The sequence below is a fragment of the Ostrea edulis genome, chromosome 6, assembly GCF_947568905.1.
Source record: "Ostrea edulis chromosome 6, xbOstEdul1.1, whole genome shotgun sequence".
In the NCBI taxonomy this organism is placed as follows: Eukaryota; Metazoa; Mollusca; class Bivalvia; order Ostreida; family Ostreidae; genus Ostrea; species Ostrea edulis.
The window spans coordinates 27,178,974-27,206,948 of NC_079169.1; the positions used below are offsets into that span (position 1 = coordinate 27,178,974).

At 34.7% G+C, this 27,975-nt stretch overlaps 1 protein-coding gene across 4 annotated transcripts; it reads right to left on the reverse strand.

Annotated features, from left to right (window-relative positions):
- Window positions 1–286: 286 nt before the first annotated feature.
- Window positions 287–27,975, reverse strand: LOC125645500 (E3 ubiquitin-protein ligase RNF19B-like). Of its 4 annotated transcripts, none has more exons than XM_056142249.1 (10): window positions 27,795–27,975; window positions 19,142–19,746; window positions 12,557–12,753; window positions 10,374–10,518; window positions 7,279–7,441; window positions 6,905–7,019; window positions 6,011–6,169; window positions 5,514–5,745; window positions 4,564–4,719; window positions 287–3,439 (listed from the first exon to the last, which is right to left on the reverse strand). In XM_056142249.1, the coding sequence occupies exons 2-10, from the start codon at window positions 19,726–19,728 to the stop codon at window positions 2,710–2,712; spliced, it is 2,484 nt and encodes an 827-aa protein (XP_055998224.1). In that variant the 5' UTR covers window positions 19,729–19,746; window positions 27,795–27,975; the 3' UTR covers window positions 287–2,709. The 4 variants fall into 4 exon arrangements, with proteins under 4 accessions (XP_055998224.1, XP_055998223.1, XP_055998222.1 ...); XM_056142248.1 differs by lacking the exon at window positions 27,795–27,975 and adding an exon at window positions 20,403–20,612; XM_056142247.1 differs by lacking the exon at window positions 27,795–27,975 and adding an exon at window positions 20,243–20,351.

Sequence of the window (27,975 nt, forward strand, 5' to 3'; positions counted from 1 at the left end):
GTAGAAACATAGAAGATTGTAGAATAATTATCATAGATTATCCTGGATATAAAGATTAACTTGGCTTCGGGTCAACAGGCCTCTGTCACATACACAGTCACATTCCTTCATGCTACGCCTTGGGACACTTGGTAATTTACTTGTTTGTAGGATTTAAAAATTTCACATGGTGGATCCAAGTATAATAGAACATGGAATCAGCTTTGAAGTGTATTTAAGACTTCACACAGCTACACACATCCATCTAGAGCTTACTAAATTGGTACACAAAAGACTAAAGCTCTTATGATGTTTTATGTGCATCATATTTTATTTCTTTTTTGAAATCATACCTCATTCAATTTTCCAAGAAACATCATAAATTGACTGTATTTTGTTCATGAGTTTTCAAAATATTAATTTCTAATATATTCACATTGCAAACATTTCTGTCTTTGACATGTTGCACATATATACTTCGAAATTCAACAGCTGGTTAATTTAGTAAGACAAATATCCAAAACACATGAAATAGCATCGACTGACTAACTAGCTGACATAGTAAGCTCTATATATCATAACACGTGCGTGATAGAGAGAGACAAGACACACCCACTTTGTTTACAGTTATGTTCTCAGGGCTCGTTTTGGTCTTTATGTTGGAATGTGAAGCACAAGTTGTCTTGTCTAAATGAATGACTTAGTCATCAAAATATTGCACACCTTGACAGAGTCCGTCACTGAAAATATCCAAAATAAATATCTGATTTCCATACAACTTCCAACTTATGTACATACTATCAGAAAAATCGAGGAAAATGTATCATGGAACTAAAAAGAGATTTTCGACAACAGTAACAACAAACGTAAACATAAAACAACATCAGCTGAGTTCACCAAAAGTTGATGTTTATCATAAATTGTTCACCAAAAGCTGATGACACTTGTGACAAAGAGGAAAAGTATCATGTAATTCTGAACTAACAAATCTACACCCTTCTGTCAGCTAAAATCCTGTCAAATATTTTGGCCCATCTTTTGGTGGTAGAAGTCCCTGTCATGAAATTATTTAAGATTTTTTTTTTGGACTAAAACAACCAACACAAATATCTAACAAACTCATTGATATTTTCCATTGTATAGATGTCGGAAGCACCACAAATCACTTGGTAAATAAGGCAAAAGATTTTTACATTCAACCACTGAAAATCTCAGAAAAGTGGAGTAGACACTGTTCCCTTCTCTCTGGTTCACCGGCCTTTCTCAAAATTCTAACGTGCACCGAATTTGTTCTTATGGTCATGAGAGTGCTGCTGGATAAGCGTATATTGAATACTTGCTGACATATTTTATATGATAAAGCAAGCACTATCATTAAAGCTAACATGGTCCATTTACTGATAAAAGTATCATTTACTAGTGGTTTTAGTAAAATAAGGAAGTTGAAACTTGACATACATAAATTTTTTTTTACATCTCCAAAGGATTTTTTTTTTCTTTTGCAAGAAAGTCTTGAAATATCTGGGTACACTAAACATTGTGTGAATAAGATTTCATGTGAACAAGATTGAACATGAACAAGATTTCGTGTGGAGAAGACTTAACGTGAACAAGATTTAGTGTGAATAAGATGTGGAGTAAGAGACTGTTCCCTACAGTATACATGTATTTATATCTGTACCTTTTCTCTTGCTATCAGATAAAAGGAATTGCATGAATTCAGCACACAGGACCGAATAAATATATCATTAAATTTAACTATATGGTATGCATGTAGGTTACACAGGCTTATTATGAGTGTGGTTGAAAGTCTATTTCTCTATGAAGGCACTAACTGCATTACTTAAATTAAGAGTAAATTTAAAAACACCTTGACACATAACAAAAGTGCATTAATTGAAGCATCTGAATATAGACAGGGTACATGTAACAACTCCATTGTCTAGATAAGAAAATAATATCCAAATCACTGGATTTTCAAAAATGCTTTCACAGAGATTAAAAAAAGGGAGTAAAAAAATTCCACTTGATTTGCCACACACACACACACACAGCGTACCACAATATTAAAAACAACATTTATCCAAACAAAACAAATTTGTACAAAATAAATTCCAAACAACTTGCAACATCATAGATCTGATAGCTATCACAAAGACTTATCCTCATTGTTTTAATATGGCAATGAGCAAATGAGAAAAAGAAAAAAATAATAATGAAAATCGAGCACCAACACGACACCCTTAAAACACCCAGTGCAGAAACATGCTATTTTGACAAATCAAATCTGTTCTTCTAGTCTTGTTGGTTTCATTACAGAAAACTGAACTCTAATGACCAAATACACTGAAGCATTCTGTCTATGCCTTACAAACATTCATCTTGTCAATTTCAAAATAGCCTCTCTTTTTTTTTCAATGTTAATGTATTGTTCATCATTCCCAGTAAACTATCAATATTATACGCTGAGGCTTATGATCTTTCTGCTCTGGGTATTTTAAAAGGCACAACTTTTTAGTAATTTGCAAAAATTATAAATAAAGTAACATAATAACTAGATTAACAAAACGAAAAATGTAGTACGTTACTGCATTGCATTAAGTCAAGAATATCTTAAGTATGTAAATAAACAACCTATGACTATATTAATATAAACAGTTATACGATGAGCGAGCATTAATGGCGTTATGTTGTGCTGATGAAGTGAGAAACTGACACACAGAGAGACTGTCACAGCACTGATCGTTCCTGATTGACCAGCAACGAGGGAGAGATGCGTCCCGAGTCCATGGCAATTTCACAGCTGTGATGTCGGACCCTTCCTCTTTTGTTTTTTTGTTTGGCCATAGCACAGTCTTCATGACTTTTACTTTTGCTCAGATTGCGATGATTCTCCATGCCTTTGAAGTCTAGCTGTGTGATCAGAGCAGTGGTTGACACTGCCTTGCGTGCCGTTTCCGTCTCCTTCAGAACCGGTTTATCACTTTCTACCTCCGGTAATGATGCTGCTAGAGCTTTCTCAAAAGCAGAAGAGTGATCGTTAAAAGTCTCAGGTGTCTTACCACAAATGACTTCTTTAAATATAGGGTTATTAACCGGCTCGAACACAGACTCTTCATTTAAATCCATCTCCTCCAAGTTCTCGTTCAAACTCTGGGAAACAATTTCATCTGTTTGAAAATTCTGTAAACTGACACGATCTGAGAAGTGTACACTTTGCTGCTCTGACCCACGGTCACTGGCTACTGAACGCTTACAACGTCGACACTTATGCTTGTGATCATCCATGGAAGTAAAACGCACACTGCACCCCGACACTGGTGAACTTTGACCTGACTGATTGCGAGGCTTCTCGGGGACGTTTCTCTCAGTGTAGTCCTCAGAACTCGGAGTCTGAGGAGGATCCACATCGACTTGCACTTCATATGGAGACGTCCCAATAGAGGTGTTGTCTTTGTCCCTGAAACAAAAACCAAAAAATAATAATATAAATAAAACAAATACTAGAATACAAATCATTCTATACACAGAATGTCATTCAGACCTTATTGTTAGACTGCAGCCACAATGGGGTCAAGATACTTACTATTAATTTACTTAAAACCAAGTTAGAAATTGACAAATATTGTGGAAATTATTTAAAAACTTTCTATTCCTGTCTGAAAAGCTTTCCTTCCCAAAATATATCCTAGAATTCTCCAAACCATATCCCAGAATTCTCCAAACTATAGTGATGGGCGATCAGAAAAAAAATAATCGATGATCAAATTAATTGGATGCACCTTTTCAATTGATTAATTGAAAAATAATCAAATTTTATTCATTTCAAATTTATAGCAGAAATATATTGAATTTACTTTATTTTTTACCCTAATTATTAAGTTAATTACAATAAAATCATAAGATTGATTGTATCTTGTTTAACGCCTCGATTGAGAATTTTTCACTTGTATGGAGACATCAATCATTGGAAATTTGAAGTTAATAATCCCATACTTTCGATTTTGTTTTCCCGGAATAGGGATAGATCTCTCGACTGTTGTTGTTCTTATGGGATCTGGGTTAGAATAGAGCCTCATTACCCTTTGCTTGTTGTAAGAGGCAAAATCTGAAGCCCCGGGCCGTGTCACAGCAGGTGTGGCTTGATAAAGATCCCTCCCTGCTCAAAGACTGTAAACGCCGAACAAAGACCTAAATTTTGCAGCCCTTCACTGGCAATGGTGACGTCTCCATATGAGTGAAAGATTTTCAAGAGGGACGTTAAAACACTATTCGATCTTATCAGATTATTCAGCTTCGTCAGCCATTTTTGATTTTAGTTGAAGTCAAGGCAGGAATATTCGTATTATTAAATAAAATATCGACGTCTGCAATTTTCGATTTTGAATATTATAACAATCGATTATTCACATTCTTTCAGTTATAGTGACTGACAATCGAAAGTCGGCGATAATCGGTACATCACTACCAAACTATATCCCAGAATTCTTCAAACTATATCCCAGAATTCTCCAAACCATACCCTAGAATTTCTCCAATCTATACCCTGATTTCTCCAAAGAGCTGAACTCTACCGACACCTACCTGTACCCCGCTATAGATCCAGCTAGGGCCTTTGTACTGGCATTATCCCCTATAGACACAGTCCCTGATTTCTCCCCAATACTGAAGTTAGCCGAGCCACTGCTGAAACTGTTCCTCTTCTGTAGATTTGATGAAACATCCGCCTGAACTTCAAGTCTAGAGGTAAAATAATTTTCTTTTTACATCAATTCATTTATTTCATAGTTTGTAATGCAAGAATATGTGTGCTAATGTGCTATCTGCAGTTATTACACTTTTAATAAACACCATTTAGAGTGATCTACTATTGGATTAAGCATCAAGGTACATGTACATGATACTCCAATAAGTTAGAGCTTCGGTTAACGTCCCTTATATACCTCGACACCAAGTCAGAAGTATATCACTGTGAACCTCTAGCATGCTGGGGTAATGTATAGGATAAAATCGTGTTTTAAGCTGACTGAAGTACAAAGAGGTAGTAAACAACTTAGACAGAACAAGGAAGGAAAACATGATTGAGGAAAATTCCACTCCATTGTGTAGCTTCTGAGCAGTTACTGTCTCTGACCGTCTAACAATAAGCCATGCATTGACACAAAAGTTAGCTTTTCAATCTCCTCTTTGTACTTTCAACCACATCATAATGGAAACTCCTGATTTCTTTAACATACCCAATAAGCATCAACATAATATTGAATACGATACAATGTGTTAACATTGAGGTGTGTATTTATATCTGCCTATGATACAATGAGTTAACATCAACCTGTGTATCTATGTCTATGATACAATGTGTTAACATGGACGTGTGTATTTATATCTGCCTATGATACAATGTGTTAACATCAACCTGTGTATCTATGTCTATGATACAATGTGTTAACATGGACGTGTGTATCTATATCTGCCTATGATACAATGTAATCGAACAGCACTGGTAGCAAAAGGACAGTTAACAAGTGAATTACTTTGATTGGAAAGCACTAATGAGAGAGGCCCCTTCACATATACTGCCGTTGAGACTGAGCCCCCCGATAGCCCTTGTGCTGGCGGTGTCACCCTCGTCCCGAATGATCCCTATCCTCTCCATGTGGCTCCCGCTGGCACTGAGACTACTGGTCATCCCTAATGAAGCGTCCCCGATACTTGGGCCAATGCTGGGATTGGCCACATTATGACCCGTCCCCACGCTTTGATTATCTACAACAGAAACTTACAGGTTATTTCAAAATACTTGATAGAAAAATGTCTTCTGAATGATGACTGTTCATGAAGCAACCTGCATGCAAAATTGGATAGTAATTATTTGATGCACAATCTAACAGAAGATTTTTTAAAACAGAAAGACTAATCCATAGTTTTAAACATAGATCTCTTTTTCTTTGATAGTGATGTCTGCCTTCTTAAATTCTAGCAAGATGTTTAAGTAATGAAAAATGATAGCATCATGTCTCTCAACACTGACCTAAATGTTGTCCATTGGTCCCTGCAGTGTCATTATCTTCATCGAATTCAAACCGGACTCCACCCTTCCCTGAGGTCGTGACCCCACATCCTCCACTTCTACAGAGGGAGATTGGTACAACCCCATAGACATAGGCCAGAAGGATGGGAACACCTATTGCTGCAACAAATGACATTCATTCATTAATATACAACTACCAATGTGACATCATCATGACATCAAGTCTACCTACACATAACTGTAGAAATCACTTATGTGCCTGAGATCTCAATTTTCTTAGTTTAATTCAAGAATGGAGCTAAGTTTTGAACAACTTTTACAATATAATGTGTGGTTTGAACATCTTGTACAATATAATGTGAATGTGGTAATTATAGCATTCCAGAATATGGTAATTTTAGTATTCCAGAATGTGGTAATTTTAGCATTCCAGAATGTGTTAACTTTAGTATTAAAAAATGAGGTAATTTTAGTATTCCAGAATGTGGTATATTAAATTTCTGTAAATGTAGTATATCTAGCATGTATGATATTTGGCAAAAATTGATTTTTCAACAAGTTACCATAGATTTGATTTAGCGCTTTTTAAATGTGCTATATAAAAATCTATATACGCAAGACATATAGCAAGGTACTTGATTTAGCAGTAGCTGCTTTCCATGAAAGACGCTAATCAGAATATACAGCCAAATGTAATACATATACAGGGCTTACACAGTCACCAATTTATCCACATGAGATTGAGGTTGCTAACTAGACAACGACATATTCAACAACTTTCTATAATGATTTCTTCCCAACTGGCTGTCACCTAAAAACTGAGAATATTTCAACACTTTTCGGTGACCACAACTTTTTTACTACCTTATTTTGACACAGCCCCCCATTACTTACCCACAGTGAGCCCTGCCACCACCGGAGCCACGATGATTGAGGCTGCCACGCCCCCCGTGATAGCCAAATTACGTTTATGTTTTGATGTGTACACCAGTTCATACTTGGAGTATATCTACAATATCACCGATTGTCAAGAAAGAGTTACAAAGTACTGTAATTAAATGTTAAAGCTAGAGAATCAATCAGAATTTCATAACCAAGTGCTAGGAATAATCAAATGATTGAAATCTGTGATTGGAACATGCTCCTTATGACTTGTGATTAGTGAATCATTTTCCTATGAATTCTGTGCAGATTTTTGTAATGACACTCACATTGTCTGTGAGCTTGATGTTGAGATAAAATGACATATCTTTGCCACAATTTCTCACCTTCCTCCCGACCCACACCGGAATGCCAATGATCATAGCTGGTACAGCGATTCCTGCAATCAAAGTGATCCCAACTGGAGCCCCAACCAGGGTCCCCAACTGCCATAAGATCTTCTTCTTCCTGCTCCACGGCTTCTTCCCCCAAAATGTACAGCCAGAGGGACTAGAAAGGGAAATCAAAAACATACATGAATGTACAGCGAGAGGGACTAGAAAGGGAAATCAAAAACATGAATGATTCCAAAATCGTTAAATGTTCAGTTTGTTGATAAAAGGTAAATGTACTGTTTAAAATATACTGTTTATTTATGAATGATTCTTGTGGATCAATGAATGATTCTTAATTCAGTAAATGTACAGTTAGTTACTTAATGATTCTATTAACAAATGTACAGTTAGTTACTTAATGATTCTATTAACAAATGTACAGTTAGTTACTTAATGATTCTATTAACAAATGTACAGTTAGTTACTTAATGATTCTATTAACAAATGTATAGTTAGTTACTTCATGATAATAAAAGGGATGTAATGTTTTGTCAGAATTTACAAGTCCACGCATTACAAAGGATGACCAGACAATCAAATCTTAACAATGTACATTACATATAAAAGAGAAAACACTGCCATTGTTATGAACATATCAAGCCATAATATAGCGGTGATAGGGGCTGCAATTGTCTAAAAAATCAATACAACCATCAAACAAACATGTGAAATGGACACTGTATCTGACGTCCTGCTTCCTCATATCTAAATACCAACCCATCATCTGTTTCCACATTCATATTCAATAAACACGATCACAATACAAAGACTGTGTCTGGCTCTCCTCAAACTGAATGTCTCTACCACGTCCATCAATACAGAGACAATCTATAATGTCTAGAAGACAGTGTCTCTACCACGTCCATCAATACAGAGACAATCTATAATGTTTAGAAGACAGTGTCTCTACCACGTCCATCAATACAGAGACAATCTATAATGTCTAGAAGACAGTGTGTCTACCATGTCCATCAATACAGAAACAATCTATAATGTTTAGAAGACAGTGTGTCTACCATGTCCATCAACACAGGGACAATCTATAATGTCTAGAAGACAGTGTCTCTACCACGTCCATCAATACAGAGACAATCTATAATGTCTAGAAGACAGTGTGTCTACCACGTCCATCAATACAGAGACAATCTATAATGTTTAGAAGACAGTGTCTCTACCACGTCCATCAACACAGAGACAATCTATAATGTTTAGAAGACAGTGTGTCTACCATGTCCATCAATACAGAAACAATCTATAATGTCTAGAAGACTGTCTACCACGTCCATCAATACAGAGACAATCTATAATGTCTAGAAGACAGTGTCTCTACCACGTCCATCAACACAGAGACAATCTATAATGTCTAGACTTCATACCATAAACTGAGAATAGGCTGAAGTCAAACTTTTGATTACTTATACCTTAAAATTTATTTAGCACAGAAGTTGAAAAACTAAAATAAAAACAAATACTGAAAATATTATTAGGTTATGAAAATAATTTTAAAAGTTAGTTAGATTGGACCTTTAGACTTTAGCATGTTTAGTCTCTTCTCAGTTTATGGTCTTGAGGCTCGAAGGTTAGACTTGTCTCGATATTTCCCTACATGTCCCCTTAATACAAAAGGTCTATGGGCCACAATGCTCTCCTTAGTCAGATGAACCCCAAAGATGAATGAAATCCTAAACTTTGATTCCAAATGGACACATCTCTACTATAAAACTAGTCGATCAATAAAGATCGGTTTATACTACAGCTATAAGAAAAAATACAGTCACACCAATTTGAAAACTGCAGCTTAATTAAGTGTATAAGAGATATTTTTAAGTATATTTCAAACTTGAATTCCCTTCCCCCAAGAATGCTTTGTGCCAGATTTGGTTGAAATTAGCAAAGCAGTTTCAAAGTTCATTATGTAAAAAGTTACCAAAAATGACACTACTGTTCACAGACAAATTCTGATCAAAAAAGCTCATTTGTGAGTCTGTGGTTAGTTAGATGTGCAAGTCTGAGTTGTATGATATTGTGGTTATTTAGATAGAGTAAGTCTGAGTTGTTGTATGATATTGTGGTTATTTAGATAGAGTAAGTCTGAGTTGTTGTATGATATTGTGGTTATTTAGATAGAGTAAGTCTGAGTTGTTGTATGATATTGTGGTTATTTAGATAGAGTAAGTCTGAGTTGTTGTATGATATTGTGGTTATTTAGATAGAGTAAGACTGAGTTGTATGATATTGTGGTTATTTAGATAGGGTAAGTCTGAGTTGTTGTATGATATTGTGGTTATTTAGATAAAGTAAGACTGAGTTGTAAGATACTGTGGTTACTTAGATAGAGTAAGTCTGAGTTGTTGTATGATATTGTGGTTACTTAGATAAAATAAGTCTGAGTTGTATGATATTGTGGTTATTTAGATAGAGAAGTCTGAGTTGTTGTATGATATTGTGGTTATTTAGATAGAGTAAGACTGAGTTGTATGATATTGTGGTTATTTAGATAGAGTAAGTCTGAGTTGTTGTATGATATTGTGGTTATTTAGATAAAGTAAGACTGAGTTGTAAGATACTGTGGTTACTTAGATAGAGTAAGTCTGAGTTGTTGTATGATATTGTGGTTACTTAGATAGAGTAAGTCTGAGTTGTTGTATGATATTGTGGTTATTTAGATAGAGTAAGTCTGAGTTGTTGTATGATATTGTGGTTATTTAGATAGAGTGAGACTGAGTTGTATGACATTGTGGTTATTTAGATAGAGTAAGTCTGAGTTGTATGATATTATGGTTATTTAGATAGAGTAGTCTGAGTTGTTGTATGATATTGTGGTTATTTAGATAGAGTAAGTCTGAGTTGTTGTATGATATTGTGGTTATTTAGATAGAGTAAGTCTGAGTTGTTGTATGATATTGTGGTTATTTAGACAGAGTAAGTCTGAGTGTTGAATGATATTGTGGTTATTTAGATAGAGTAAGTCTGAGTTGTATGATACTGTGGTTACTTAGATATAGAGTAAGTCTGAGTTGTTGTATGGCCCTGTGGTCAGTACGTACCTTAGATAATGTAAGTCCGAGATTTCCTTCATACACAGCCAGCAGAACTCAGCACCACACACCGGGCAGGCCATGTGATTACAAGAGCCATCGTTCATCTTCATGATGAATGCCCCGCACCTTGGACAAGGCTTGATGTCGTCCTCTGTAGAGACATATGTTGATAAGACAAGGAAGTTGCCAAACGGATGTTTTGAACAGTAGATATATATGTTTGTCGGGTGTAAAATTTCGGTGAATTTAAAAGATAAAGTTATGGCAGTAGTTTTCTTCGTCATAAATTTTGTAACGTAAATGTAATATATTAAAATAAATATAACAGGTTTTAAATTTATAAATCATTATTTTGCGACTTGAAGCCTAATGCCAAAATTAGCACCTTATCAGATTACCCATTTTCATTTTAATTTAGGAATTTCTTTGCAAATTAAAAAACTTTCATTCAGGGATATAACAAATTTTGGACATAAGGGTTAAATGAATGTGTCTTCAGGAATTCCTTATACACAATTTTGACGGTACTGGTTTTTATGAATTATACAATTTTGACGGTGGCTGGATTGCACGGCTTATAAAATGGTGAATGGTGGGTGGGCGGGTGTCCCTGTTATAGGGTACCTGCTTTGTGTAATCAATTCCTCTCACACCTCTAACTTGATACATTGAAGATGTGCATGTGCCTTTTTGAAAATGATCAGACATTTTTTGAAAAATTTATATGTAGTTGAACTTTGTCATTTTTTAAGCATATCTTGAAACTATTTTGTGTAATGAACTCCTCTCACACCTCTAATTTGATTGATGTTCCTCAAACTTTGTACAGTTGTTATGGATACATTGAAGATGTGCATGTGTCTTTTTGGAAGTGATCAGACATTCTTTGAAAAATTGACATGTACATGATGTAGTTGAACTTTGTCATTTTTAAAGCATGGTACCTACTTTGTGTAACCAACTCCTCTCACAGCTTTTACTTAACACTTTTCAGACATTGTAAATTATAGATGTTGTAAAAACATTGAAGATATACATGTGACAATTTAAAAGTGCTTCTGGTTTTTTTTTTTTAAACTCTACATTTAATATGTCATTTTTCCAGCATGTTTTGAACTGCCGTCTCTATGATAGATAACATAATTTAAAGCAATCCGGCCACTTCTGTTCTTGAATCGATTTTTTAAAAAGTATCTTGATGCCTGATTATAACATCACAATGCTTGTTCACCTCCTTCATATCAATGTATTTCAACTCCTCAGAGGTGGGATATGATTTTTATTCCAGACATATATATAAACCCATCACATTAAATCCTGCATATCAAAATTTTATAAATAATTATACAACATGGGGATCTAATTACCTGTTATGATTACACACAGCACCTTGTAAGCTATACAATGTATGTAGCAGTGGAAAAGCTGATTTTAAAGATTGCATCATTCTAAGGTTTAGTTCCTTTCAGCCCCTTTCAGATCAGGGACAACAACATTCACTTATCATATTGAATGACACAGATGACCTAGAACAATGGAAGAACTGAGGGAAACCAATAGGATCCTGACTCCTTCCAAGCTTTAAAAGATTAGGGTCACGGATAAAAAAATAATAGGGAAGGGTCGGAAACCAGAATCATACATTTTTATTATACGCCTGAACTAATTCTACAAGGCTCAGACAAGAAGCATTACAGTCCACCCCCTTTATAAGCATTACAGTCCACCCCCTTTATAAGTATAAGCACTACAGTCTACCCCCTTTATAAGTATAAGCATTACAGTCCACCCCCTTTATAAGTATAAGCATTACAGTCCATCCCCTTTATAAGCATTACAGTCCATCCCTTTATAAGCATTACAGTCCATCCCCTTTATAAGCATTACAGTCCACCCCCTTTATAAGCATTACAGTCCATCCTCTTTATAAGTATAAGCATTACAGTCCACCCCCTTTATAAGTATTACAGTCCATCCCCTTTATAAGCATTACAGTCCATCCCCTTTATAAACATTACAGTCCACCCCCTTTATAAACATTACAGTCCACCCCCTTTATAAGCATTACAGTCCATCCTCTTTATAAGTATAAGCATTACAGTCCATCCCCTTTATAAGCATTATAGTCCATCATCTTTATAAGCATTACAGTCCATCCCCTTTAGCTGGTAATCATTCGGGAGACTTACTGTTTTGTAACTCTGAATCGGGGCCATAACCGACAGAGGCTGAGCGCATGTTGGGTGATCTTTCTGCCCTTGCTGCGTCGCACGTCTTGTTCGGATGCCAGTGTTGTTTACAGTGGTAACAGAAATATGTGTCACATCCCGCACGTTCGCACTTAATTTTGGGGCACCCTGCACACCCTGTGGCGATAACAGCGTATCTGTCAATAGAAAAACATCACATTTAATAAACCAAACAAAAACAACAATGTTGAAACTCCTCAATGCTGCACAAGAAAATGGCCAGTTTTGGGATAATATGACTGCAGGGTTAGTAAACTGAAAATTGACATCTGATGAGTTCTGTCCATTTTCCAAAGCTTGTACTGTTCACTACCATTCCTACTGACTTTCAGTTTCTATGGGTGTTTATGGACTTTCAAAATAACTTACTACTTTTTCCAATACACACAAAATTTTAAAAAATCGCAACATAATTATATATATAAAGTTACAGCTATACATATATAAAACAAATAATTATAATAATTGACACATGTTTACATGAACAATATTAACTACATGTACCGGTAATTCTTTAATTTGTAAATAATTATATTGTCAACAAACTTTCATTCATGCATGAAAATTTTTGGCGACGTTTGTAAAAGTCTCATCGTCGTGAATATTTCTCAGCATGAACAAGTCATTCAAAGTTTTTCATGTTTGTTTAAAATCATCTTGCTCACAAAATTTAGTGGCTGTGAACCAGTTTATCATGGGTTTTTCATGAAATGAAGATGGCGTGAGTACACCTCCTGTCGGTCTACTGTCTATTACTTGTATGAGCACACAAGCTGTGAAACCAAGTCCAATACTGATGGGTAGTGTTCACTTTGACGTCTTGGTTGACGTACTGGTGCTTCCTGTTAGGTAAGACTGATAAACAGCAACCCTTATTGTACTTTTTAATACCCCTGATTGCATAAAGCAGTAAAAAATCATTTAAAATTCAATCTCAGAAATCAATTTCCATATTGACTAAACATGTAGGCACTAAAATCGTAAACTCTAACAGTGATTCATTAGGTAAAAACTTTACTTTCTAATCTCAGTCATTGTAACTTTGCTTCTGCCTCATAACAAATCTAGTCACACAGAAGAACTTAACCTACCCTGATCCCTAACATCTGTTGTCGAATGACAATATCTTTACTACGTTCAGAGTATTTTGACTTCAAAATCATTAAAGGTCATCTACTCCTCAGGATGCACCAGTGTACCAAGCTTGATGTCTGTCAAGCAAAAGGTTCTCAAGATATTGAGCGGACAGTATCTTCCTATGTCCAGAGTAATTTGACTCTTAACCTTGTGTGCTCAAAACCAATAGGAGTCATCTACTTCTTAGGGGGAGCCAGTTTGATGTCTGTTAAGTACACAGGTCTCAGGACACTTGGTCTACAAATCAACATACAGACAGACAGACAGGTGCAAATCAATATACCCTCCATATCAAGGGGGAGGGGGGGATGATTGTATATTGTTTAATGTCCCACTAGAGGATTTTTCACTTATATGGAGACGTGACTTCTTACCGGTGAAGGGCTGCAAAATTTAGGTCTATGCTCGGCGCTTACAGCCTTTGAGCAGGGAAGGATCTTTATCGTGCCACACCTGCATTGACCGAGAGCCTCGGTTTTCGTGTTCTCTTATGAAGGACCGCCCCATTTAGTCGCCTCTTACGACGAAGGGTGTGTGTGTGTAAAAAAAAAGCCAAAACTGGACTGTGACATTCCTTTTCACAGAATTTATTTTTCATCTGCAAGTCTAACACTCCTTTGTAACATAATTCATCAGGATAATCTACCTCATAACAACCTGACGCACGACAATGCATGGACCATTATGCCAGCTGACTTCTGATTTGTTGACCTTCCTGCAGCAGACTCGGATACTGATCAGCCTGCACGTCAAGAAACATCACACTAACAAAAATCGACTGCCCTGGGCCCAAAGCTGGAGTAAAATTACCCCAGTCTATTGATTTTACAAAATGTTGTGCAAGAGAAGGCATAATTGGCAAGAATAAGATGCTTGTCCTTGGTGAAGTGGAGATAGTTTCATATTCCCATTATCATAAATGCAGTGGGTTTCCGCACGAACTTTAAATCCTTGTCGATAAATTCCCAATAATTTTTTCTCATGTGATATGAAGACCTTCTCTAGCTCTAACATATCTGCCTATAAAACTTATTTTTTCCCCCAGAAATTGACCTTTAATCAGAACAAAATAATATCCAGTGGGACTAAAGTGACTCACATTAAACCAAGAAAATCTCTGCTGTGTCTGAGCCCAAAATTCACAATGGGACTGAAGCAGAGTAGATAAAAACCAACAGATTGTATAGGGCACTTTGATGTGTGGACATCAATCATAAAACAATTGTTCTGTCATAATTCCAAATCAATGTGATCTTAGTGATAAAAACTTCATTTCTAACTCCCTGTACTTAATGTATATAGCTCTGACTTTTTCAATATGACTTCACAACACAAAATTTCAGGTACTACATCCAACACTTCAATGTTTGCCTTAGAATACAATCAATTGAATGAAAACTGACTCTGACCTACATACACCTCTAACCTAGACAATACAATCACCTTTAATTAGATGTGACCTGATTTTACACATACCTGTACTTACCTTTAATTAGATGTGACCTGATTTTACACATACCTGTACTTACCTTTAATTAGATGTGACCTGATTTTACACATACCTGTACTTACCTTTAATTAGATGTGACCTGATTTTACATACACCAGTACACACCTTTAAGTAGATGTGACCTAATTTTACATACACCTGTACACTACACTAAAGCTTATACTCTTTATGACACTATGTCACAAGATGGCGATTCAAATGTTTTGTGAAAGTATTTGTATCGATCGATTTGTTTGTCTAACATCGTAGCTCAGTGGTTAAAGCATTGGGCTGGTGAACTGCAGATCTCGAGTTCAAATCCACCAGTCTTTTGTTCATATGTATTGAAATAATTTTTTGAAAATCATGTTTTTATCCGAATTTGCAGATTTTCTGCCTTTTTGGCATATATAAATATTTCATAATATATCATCATATCTTTAATGATTAATCAATTCGTACTGATTTGAGAAACTATTTCTGGGTGTAGTAAGCCACCTAAATCAGAAGTGACCTGATTTTACATATATATATACCTGTACATTGGACTTTACAGTTACTTTAATTACAGGTTGCTATAAATGTATTTTTAAAAAGTTCTTGAAATTTGATAGCAGGATTGAAAGTGACAATCACTGCCTTTCTTTCTTCATTACAAAACTAATATGACTTAGATAAATTTTGAAGTAATTCTAACCTTTTAAAAACAGTGATTCTTGACCTTGGTAGTCATGAAACACTCTATCGCAACTTCTCGTGACTTTCCGGCAAGCTCAAGAAAGGCGCCTCAAATGTATTACTGTCACCGGAAATACGAAATTTGAACACTATTGTGTAGGTCACTTATCAGTGAATATTAACATGGTTTTAGACTTACTATGGGGAGATCTCATCGTTTCTAGCAAATATTTATTGAAAAAAAAAAAAAGACAAATAATTTTTTCATAGTCGTATTTTGATTCGAAATAATAATGGATGTTACTGTAATACATTCGAAGCCCATTTTCCTGCTTGCCAGTAAGGCCTGAGAATGTGTGATAAATGTGTCATTAGTACGAGCTTCTAACATTTCTCCTTAACAAGAAGAGACCTATGCCCTGTTCACACAGACGCACATTAAATTCTACTTCGCATTACATTTAATGCAAAGTAAAATAATGCACATTAAATTGATTCGAATTAAATAATGTTAAAATAGTGATGATGCAAAGTAAACTAATTTGTATTAAATTCGTAAGCCTTTCCATTTGAACAGGAATAAAAAGAAAATATTCTTGACAAAAATAAATAATCTAGAATAAATAGTTTTTAGGCAAAATAACTTCCAGGCTATGTGAAGAAAGTTATGTAAAACACGGGAAAAAATGAAAACACATACAATAGCAATTTTCTGAATCTCATATATGTTTGTTACTATAAGTTCAGATCTACGTCTGGCATTGTATAATTATATTTTCCCGCGTTTCGTTAGAAATAGAGGGAAAATGTTGTATTGACGGTACAGTATATTGTACAGGTAGAATGGAATGATCCATTATTAGCCAATAGAATGCGAGTTAGAAAAACAGGTTTTCGAGCTGCAATTCAGGTATTCACTTCTAGCCGCCGTTCATGAGATAGACGAAACTTAATGGATAATTAAATCTTATGTTTTCATCCATGCCATGCAAAGGTTAAACATTTACAAATAAGTTGTGAGGTCCGTTCACAAACCCCTGCATCCAGCGGCACTTGGGAACGGACAGGTTTTCTAGAGTTTTTTGCGATTTTCATCGTTTTATTTCTAGTTTTTCCTGGCCGGCCCTGGTGCTATATAGAGGGGATTTGAGGTATATTTAAAATTATCGTTATTTATGTATTGCTCATATTCTGTATATGGAGTTGGAAGGTTATCTTAATTTTTGTATATGGGAAAACGCCTTGTTTTTCTACGAATTGTGTATTTAGAATACAATAAATTACGGGCGTCCAGCAATCACGGTTGGCTGTCAGGCAATGTATGTTAGTGTTATGTTTTTGGTGTTAAAATGTAGTATAGTTATACTGACAACATGTTTGTACTTTTTTAGTGATTAATATTATCTTAAAGGGACTGATTCACGGTTTCCCCCCCCAAATTTTCTATTTCACTTTTAATGATCAAAATCTACTGTCTAATGTGTTTAAAAGATTTCACATAAAAATCAATGTTATACATTATTACAGGAGCTCATTATAGAAAGTTAATTATTTGTTTTGTAAACAAAGATTGTGGTATGTTATTGTTTACGACATTTTCAAAAGAAATAAATATCGATCGAAGTTTATTATATCTTTCACATTTCAAGCATTTCGAATGATTTTGAGGGTAAAATGTGTCATCTAAAAGTCAAAATCTGTGACTATGCAAAATTAAGATGCTTTACATTACAAAATCAACATTTCACTTGTTTGTTTGTCAACATAAAAAGACACAAGTCTTTGTTTACATAACAAAAATTTAAAATATTAAAATATTGCTTTTATTCTTGCATTCAGAAGGTCAAAATTTTGGCTGTCAACATTAATGTTTAACAACAAAAATGAAATATATTTTTATAAAAAATCGTGAACCAGTCCCTTTAATTAGATTTTCTCTGAAAATTTTTTTTTTATTATCTATAGCTGACCATTTGTATAATGCATGCAACTCAAACTTGCCATTATGCCATACACCTACATTTAATCTGCATTAGCTTTGCTTTGCATTCACACAGAACTAGGGCTGCAACGGGTACCCGAAAACCGAAAATCGCGGGTCGTGTTGTTCGGGTCGGGTTCGGTTTCATTTTTCTGTATTTCGGTTCGGGTTTGGTTTTTAAAATAGAATCATTATGATGTCAAAATTCTCAAAGGTGGCTGTATTTTGATCAATTGTTAATGTTAAATGATGGCATTGTGGACAAAACTGTAAATAATGGCAGTATATATATATGCAAGATATGTCAAACGCATTGAAAATACGCCACAGGAGCAACATCGCCATGAATGACAAAACATTGAAAGCAACGAATAGAAGTGACAATGCTGTTCCTAGTACCATGGATATTGAGTCTAAACCTTAGTCCATGTCCCCGAATAATTATTGTGACAAAATACAATAAAGGTTTTTGATTTTAACAGTATATTTTAGATTTTTAAAATAGTTAAATAGACCCGAAATGAAATACCCTAACCCAAAGTAAAAATTTAGAACCGACCCGAAATTTTTTGTCACAGCCCTACACAGAACTAATGTGAAGGAAATTTGATGTGCATTAAAGATGCGATATAAATTTGAAGTAAACTACTGCACATTAAAACTGCCGTATGATGGCGATTCAGATTTAATGCACATCAACTTACGTTTAATGCGCATTCAATGCTTCGTGTGAACAGGGTACTAGATTCTTCCTAACAGTGACCTGATGTTGGATTAGAGGTTATGACAAATTGACTAGTCATAAGTAAGCTCCAGTAAACATTAACTTCTTGATATATATCTATATCACAAATGTGGAGGTGCAGCCAAAACAGACAGATGCACAGACGGAGGGACAGACAGATGGACCTGTTGATTTTCTTTAAAGATAGTTTGAATATGGTTGTTTCATAGCAGATTGGGGAAATTCTTGTCCTGTGCCCTATGAATATCAAGCAGGGGGAGGACACAAGCCTTGTTTCTACCGGTACATCAGATTTGTTCACGAATTTTGTTGACAAACAGAATACAATATAAATGCTTTAAACATTCTAACGGCTTGAGTACTACAAGTTTAATGACTCCAGCTTACCCAGATCACTGAGTAATGATTTGTTTGTGAAAAGGTGTTAATGATGGCATGCTTTGTCGATAAAATGGTATATAAATGGCGTGTATATTACGCAAAACTGGTTCTTACCCACAGTCTGGGGCTGGACACCAGCGTGCGTCAGGATCAGAAACAAGAACTCGCCGGACCATGAAGTCTTCATACTTGTCCATTAGACTCTGGTTCTGGAGAATATTCCGGATGTCATTTGGATGAAATTTCTCTGCACATTCCGGACAGGAGATATTAATTCTGCTCTCTGTGATTTCTATTTTTAGATATGTCTGCAGGCAAGTGCTACAAGACCGATGATGACACGTCATGATATCTGGGAAGTCCTCAACAGGTCGTTCAATTAAACAAAGAGGACACTCTCTCATTCCTGAAACCGATTTCTTTAATGACAGATGCTCCACCTCTGGAACAGTCTGGTTCACAAGGTGAACTGGACGTGCTGGTTCTCGTTCTGATGAAGCCGGACTTAAGCTCATCTCTGATTTACCAGAGTCTGAGTCCAAACTGATCCTGGATTTGGATTTTCCCGTTCTAACCCCTGGATAAAATAGTCGCCTGAGTGAAAACCGGCTTAGTCTCCGGCGCTCGGAACCGCGGGAGTTACTAGACGAAACGGACATGGCCGACACTGCATGTCCTCCCTCAGAATCCCTTTTCTTCATTTTGATGAATATTTTCCCCTACAATAAGAACAATAGAAGTAATGGTTTCCACTTACATAGAATGTAGCAGGTCAACAGCTGGCAGTAACATGCACTTAGAAATCTCTCCATGAAAATGATGTGCATGTTAATTAAAAAGGCATAACACTTGAAAATGTATGACCTTGTTTAAATCTAAACTGAAGGTGATCAGGAGACTGTGCTCCTATATACAACAATCCTTCACATTCTAGAGTACACCGTACACATCGACCCATAATACATTTCATATAGTCTATCTTTATCCGACATTCCAGGAAGAGAATTAATAAACACCCATAATACATTTCATATAGTCTATCTTTATCCGACATTCCAGGAAGAGAATTGATAAACAGGGGGGTGCTTGTAACAAAGTAATTGATTCATTCAATTCCACAATGTAAACTCTTTCAGAAACAGGTTTTCTTTATATGAAAAAAAAAAAAAAAAACCCACCATAATGGCTATTGGATAAACTATTCTGAATACTCACCAACTACACCAAAACATTCATGATATTATCCTGAAAATACAATTATCTCTATGCCCTGTTCTACTGGTATATAATTGATCCTACTGAAAGCATCAAAAGCTGAAATAAAGAATTGTGGAATATTATGACATAATCTTCCTGGAAAGAAACCACTACCTACACGTGAATTCCACAGCCCTGATCCTGTGTTTTCTGAGAAGAGTGTAATATACTGCTTGATCAGGAGTGTTGATGACAGCCTTAGAAAGGACACAAGGTACACAGCCTTCACATAGCCGGTGTGCAGTTCATTTCTTAGTTTATATGTTTTATCTAACTTATCATCAGGACTGACTTAACTATTTCACACTTGTACATAAAACACCACAGTATAAATAACTGGCTGGTTAAAGTGATTTTTTTTAAAGGAGTAATTCTTCAAGTTCATTATACATCCTGTCCCTAAATACATGTCTGCATGCAATTCTTACATAAATCACTGTCACATCATGTAAATACCTTAGAATAGAACCACCAGTCCCAAGAGTTTCAGAAAACCAAATATTTCTATCAGTCGTTCGGAATGATGACTTAAGTGTGATTTACCAGTCCCAAGCAAATTATATCATTTCGAATAAATTCAAATATAATTGTTGGTGTAGGTTTTCACATTAACTAATGTTGTATGCGTTTTGAAAATAAATAAGTGCAAAACATTCAATTGTAATCCAAAATTGGTTTTAATTTCTAACTCTCTCACAATTTCTCCAATTCTACTTTCATTCTCAGACTCAAACACTGATTCACTCTCTCACAATTTCTCCAATTCCACTCTCATTCTCAGTCAGACTCAAACACTGATTCACTCTGCCAGTCACTTTCACGATCTCTTTCACTCAAGGTCTCACTCTCGGTATTTGGTGGAGTACTCTGATGATAGCTCTCAGTACTTACAGATTTTAAACGAACAGAGGATGTCTCGTGATTGGACACAGTTAAGAAACAATTTTTTTAAATCCAGAAGTGAAGGCAGGTTTCGAAAAAGGCCATGTTTGTCATACCTCCACATAAATGGAGCATGTGATGCCCTTTTCTTCCGTAATATGAGCCATTCTATATTGAATTCATCGAGATGAGTTTCTTCCTACCTTTTCTCATTCACACTATTCTTTTTTGATAGGGCTTTTCGTTTAATACCAGGGTTTGAACCTGATACAAACTTTTATCGGCCAAGACATGGCAATAGATCAGAGTACATGAAGGGCTCAGTAGAAAATTTAAAACTATACTCGCTAAAGCATTTTTCAGATTAAGACGAAAAGACAGAAACCTTCTGTAACAATGAAAAACTCTGGATTGTTAAGGTGGATAATAATCAGTCATACCCACCATTAGTTTAGCGAATTTTATGATTTTCTATCTGTTTTGCCGGTATGACTGACGGATTTTGAAACTCTGCAGGATAGAAAATGTCTGATGTAAAGACATTTCAGAGAAAAAGGCACCTTTTGTAAATACCATTGCCCCCTAATACAGCCAATAATTAGTGTTCTCATGCCAACATATCTGTGAGTAAATTATTTGATTCAATTCGAAACGGACAAGTTGGGCCTGGATGGTGGACTTTCCCCACCAAATACACCAGTTACACAGTCGAAACATCAACTGGCAAATAAAAAACAGATTCATTTGACAGTGATACTGTCAGTGGCTATAAATGAAATTTTAAGATTTTTTTGAGGGTATATAATGTTAAATTCAATCTTTTTGAAAATCCAGATAAACGGACAAAATTCAGGAGGAAGTCAACACCATACAGTGTTTTGATGGCCAACAGAAAAGCAGTATGTTCTTCTAGTGCTCAAACTATCAAAACCACGCAAAAAGTGGTTTCCTGCATTGTGTGTATGTGACAAGTCATATGTCAGAGGTTTTCCTACCACTTTCACACTGGGTCCATAGAAATGGGAAATTTGAAGGGTAAAATGTTCAAACTGGGAAAATTTTAAAAAGGGTTGCTTTGTGCTTAATAATCGATAAAAGTGAAGAAAAGAGAAATGTTTACTAGATGCATTTTAATGATCACTCAGCAAAATATGAGATATATATTATATAATCATAGCAAAATCTTTCAAATTGTCAAAGACTACACCCCCCCCCCCCCCCCCTGTGTAAAAAAAAAATATAATAGTTAAATGCATTACAATTAAATTCTACACATAGTAACCATTCAATAAGATTATTTCTACCAGGTAATTTTATTCATATTGACATTTTATTTGCAGCAATGCTTGTGGCTTTTTTAATTTAAAATTGCTATTAGTTAAAATTAACAAGACAAATCTAAATGAGATATATTTATCAAATATATACAAATGTAATCGCCTGTGTTTTAACAAATATAATTATTTAAATAAACTGTGATCCGCACAGTCTGCTTTACTGATACTTCTTTATCACTCGTTGAGAAAATTTGAATGGTTTCATTCCCACATAAGAACTGCTTCTTGAAACCAAATTCCTCACATTATTGGTGTTTCTAACTGTCCCTTTTCAATATAATATTTGAAATTGTGTAACATAATAATTTTACAGGTACTAACTAAGGTAAACAATCTACCTGCTCTGAACTAGATCTACTCAGCAAATTATCTAATCAACGAAAAACGAATTTTAAAATGTAAGCATATGGCCACATATTCTATAATATGAAATACTAACTTAAGGATTGATAAAGTTGATCATATTAAAATATAATATTTCTACTGCAAATAAAGCTTCATAAATTTTTTTATGATCAAACATTTTATTGGAACATTTGGAAGTTGACTAGCACAACTTGACGTTCTTCGTGTAACGTAGAGAATGCAGATCACTTTTTACCTCTAGCATGTCTAATATTTCATAATTGCGCACAGAAAAGCAAATTACCATCCTTTATTTCTGACTCTCTACATATGAAATTTTAAGGACACTTGATTGGGAAATAAAAATTGAAAATTGGGGAAGTATCAGTGATTTTTGGATTGGGAATGGGTCCGTTATTTAACTAGACCCAAAAATAAGCCAGGAAAACCCCTCTGTGTGTTATGCAGGTACTAAGCTTTTCTGCGCAGGAACTTGTGCAGCTGATCAACCATTGAATTATATCAATAGACTCATGTGGATGTGAATCACTTAATCTCAAAGCTTTAGATTTTACCAAAGTTTTTGTGAGGAAGAACTTGTCCTGTTTGGGGCCACTTGATATCCCACATTTCTGATTTAGTAGTGCTTGTTTTTCCTGATATTAGTTACAGCTGTGACAATGTGCAGAAAGTTGATGGTGACTACCTAGTTTGTACTGATCACACTGATAAAGCTCCTTCTAAATGAAAAATTAACATGGAAAGAAAAAAGAAAAGAATGCCTAAAATCATTAAGACAGATGACCGTATCTGAATGTTTACTAAAATACATGATGTACCATAGTAATATATAAATGATCTTGAATAAAAAAAAAAAAAACCAAACAAACAAACTTGCTTGCCTTAAATGATTTTCTAAAAGAAGTCCTAAGAACAAATTTCTTTTATAGGCATGTACCTACTTGAACTATTTCTTTAAGTGTCGTCTTTTCAACAGATGACCCATGATTCACTATCAGCACAGGAAAATTTTCAACTCTGGGGGTTTCCTCATTTACGTATGTTACTCAGCTTTGTTGGGAAAACATCAGTTTTAAATATATCACCAATTTTAAACAGGATATTTCATCAATGCAAACTATTACTTGATTTCTTTGTGTCAACAAATTCCTAATAACAAATACAATATGATTATATAGGTCTATATCCAAGAAATTTATAGGTGTCTCTAACTTTGGTCATAAAAAACATTATTTAACAATCAAGTATGATCTCAATTGCTCTGCAGATGGATTCGATTTTGAATATAAATGAACAGTACTTGACTTTATTCTAATGCTGAATAATGGAATATCTATAAGTTTTGTTATTTTGTTTCATTTATTGCCTCATAACCATAGTGTTTATTTGTTGTTTTGTAAATTTAGAAATAATTGAGAAAAATATTGTCTAAGACTACTGAAAATGTCCTTTGATCTCAAGAGGAAATCAATGTTATCTGTCTAAACCGAGTTGATGGACTTAAAAAAAACCAGCAATAGAGAAAATGTTGGGGAATGCATAGCATACAGGGCTCGAAAAATAACTGTAATGGCCCGATGATCCAAGGCCAGTAAATTATGGATTTATGCTAGTGTTTTTGTAAAGAGCATTTGCCCTTGTGGCTAGTTAATTTAACTACTTTATTACAATTCCTCAACGATCAAGTTGGTAAATATTAGATAGTGTGTGCGCCCAGGTATTAATTGCATGCAAAATAATTTCTTGATTTCACTTTGTTAAGTTGTACTATGAAGAAACACAGTTTAGATAAATTCATAAATGTTTGTACCAACAAATTATCTTAAGCAGAGTTTACAATCCGCAATCCTCATATGATTCCTTTACTCTTCACACAGAGGAACGGGCCACAGGAGACGTTCGGAGTTAAATTATCTCTAACAATGTGGTCTTCCGCTGCAAGTCTATTAGAATAAGCTATCTATTTGTGACTCTTTCGTAATTTGGTGACATTACACTTTCACAAATGACAGGAAAAGGGAAGACAATGCCAACTATTTTTTAAGTTAAAGTGCAAAACATGGATAGGGCGAATAGTAAGATTACATTTCTTAAAATCCACTGTTGATGCTAGTTTGAATAAGGCCAAAATTAAAAATAGCTTTGTTTCCCGCACCCGACCGACTGTGTGAAAACGTTGCGACCGAATTTTTTTTTTTTGGTCATTGGACGTCTTTTTTTTTTTTAAACCGGATCTTGACCGGAATCGTTCCGTATATTATTTTGAGCCTTGGAGTTATTTCCCTTGTACAGAATTCAATGGATAACCGGAACTACTCGGCCATTTCCAACACACAAAGTATGGACAAAAGCGGAGTTGCTCCGAAAGAGAAATTTTTACGACCAAACAGTCATAATTTGAAAACATGGCGAAGTTCGCCGTGTTTTCTGTCACAATTTTTATGGACGACCGTGAGATCGTAACCAAAACTATTCGAAAGATAGATCTGAGCAATACATCGGAAAACGTCCTTTCATCGTTTAAATGTTTATACGACATCTGTTTAACATTATAAATTTATACACAATCTTTATAGCACTGTAACGTTAACAAATATTTACTACCATAACTAAAAGTTTCTTATCGTATATGCTTACAAACCCTTACAACATATAAATTTACAAACATTAATAATTATTATATTAAACTTAATTTTACAGCATTCTAATGAACTTTTGGCCTTAAATAACGTATGGCCTCCGTGGCCGAGTGGTTAGAGCGTTGGGCTCAAGATCTGATGGCCTACCATCTATATGTGCGCGGTTTCGAATCCTGCTTACGCCAAAAAAAATTTCTTCCTTTCTTTCCCTCCTTTGTCTTTATATGAATACGGATATGTCCATATGTATATATGTATGGATTACAATTATTATTATATTATGTGTATATATCTGTGCATATGTAAATGTGTGTTTATATGTAAATTATTATGCTGTAATATCACAGGTATACATTAATTTTAAAATCAATTATTATAGCCATTAATATAGTCATTAATTTAGTCTATGTCATACTAATTTGTTACATGAACTAACTCATTAACTTCTTTTACTTTATTATTTTATTACGATATACATCTTTAGTTTACATACATAATACATACTATCGAATAAGAGTTAGGGAGCCATGTCGTGCTATATTAGCTGGATCTAGCTACAGAAACATGGTACAGGGTATGAGGTGTAGCACCTGATGATGACCTCAAAATTCTTGCCTAATGACGATCTCAAAATTGTTGTATGGCATAATTTATGATTAATAACTAATAACTAGTAGCACTCTATTATCAAAATTTTCTTTGGCGACCCTACCCTAATTCTTTTCTGTATATATTTTAGTTATTTCACATGTATATACATACCTACATCCCTATTACTATTACCTGTTACTAATATTACTAATTATTACCTTTTATTAAAATCCAAATAAATATTAAATATTCTGTTATTTATAAAAAATTATAATATATTAAACATAAATTATTATTAAAATTATTAAATAAATCAAATAAAAATTATTATAATAAATTTTCTTTACTCATTTATAAGTTACTTCTTTATTTAATTATGATTTATGACATATGACCACATGTATGTGTCCGGCCATCAAAAGACAGTACCACAGTCATTAGACATGTTGGTACACGATGGTCCTTATTTATTTATATTTATTTATTTTAAACCATGCGACAACCCATACGTCCCATACGGAGCATATGTATGTTACTACAATACACTTCCAACTTCACTATGATGGTGCATTTGGGAGGTGTTGGAGGGTGAGGCTGGATCACAATGAGATGGATAGTATTATGGCAGATAATACAGTCACCAATCGGTTAACGATATATAGTTAACCAATCCTACGAATATCAAACAAACTACACTGTCATGAAACCATATATGAATGCTTTGGACAGACATTCAATTAGGAAAAAAAAAATCTACCGACCGACCGACCCATGTTGAAAATGGCGGATCGGGTGCGGGAAACGAAGATATTTTTAAGGATGGCCTAAACAAGTTATTAGGCCTATAAATCATTAAAATGTTGCATTATTATTATATGTGGAATTTGGGCTAGTAGTTTTCATATCCACTGGTCCAACAGGACTGTAAAAGTTATCAAATAACCAGTAAAAATGATAGCCCAAGTGACTAGTGAATAAAATAATTATTTCTAGCCCTGAGCATATTCCTTTGTATGTAATGAAAACAAAGTCAGTAGATATAGATTATGAAATTTTAAAAGGCCTCTGACATCTACTTTCATTAATCTTAAGAATCCAATAGAAATGAAACATACGCTTACTTTCAGATCCAATTGATTGAGTCTGTATTATAAATACAAATAGTTCTACATGTTAACATTGTGAAGCTATTGTATCTATTTTACACATTCCTATGTTGGGTTTCATTGTGTGAAAGACAATGACATCAATATTATTGTGACTTTCTATAAATAAACCATGAAAACTTCCAAAATATTTTTCATTTGCACTATCAACAGCTGATCAATAGTAGGACTGATGACCAAGTTTCCTTTAATGTCATCGACAATTTCAAAATGAATATCACTATTGACTACTTCCCTTCATTCTTACATATCATGTGTCACTCCGTTTTACATCTGATGAAATTTAAATCAAAATCATCATTTGTCGCTTACAAAATTTTTTACAGAATTATTTTCAACACTTCATTTCAAATCTAGGAACATATTCCCTTTGTTTCCTAACTGGTATGTGCGGTAGAAATACTTTACTGTTTTCCGTATAAAGTATCTTATTGTGGAACATCATTAGATCATGAAGATATCTAAAAATAAACACCACACATCTTTTAGGCCTATAAACATTCATTACATTCCGTAAGTTTTTACTTACCTAAATTTCAAGATAAAAATCTAACATGTATATTCCCTATATAAATATGATGCTCCTATTTCTTGTTTCTAGCTGAGATATTCTCCTGAATATCTCCATCTCCCTTTTTCATTTGGCAACCGTTGATGACAGATGAAACAAAATGGCTAACACCCTGCCGGAAGTGAGGAAATAATCAAGT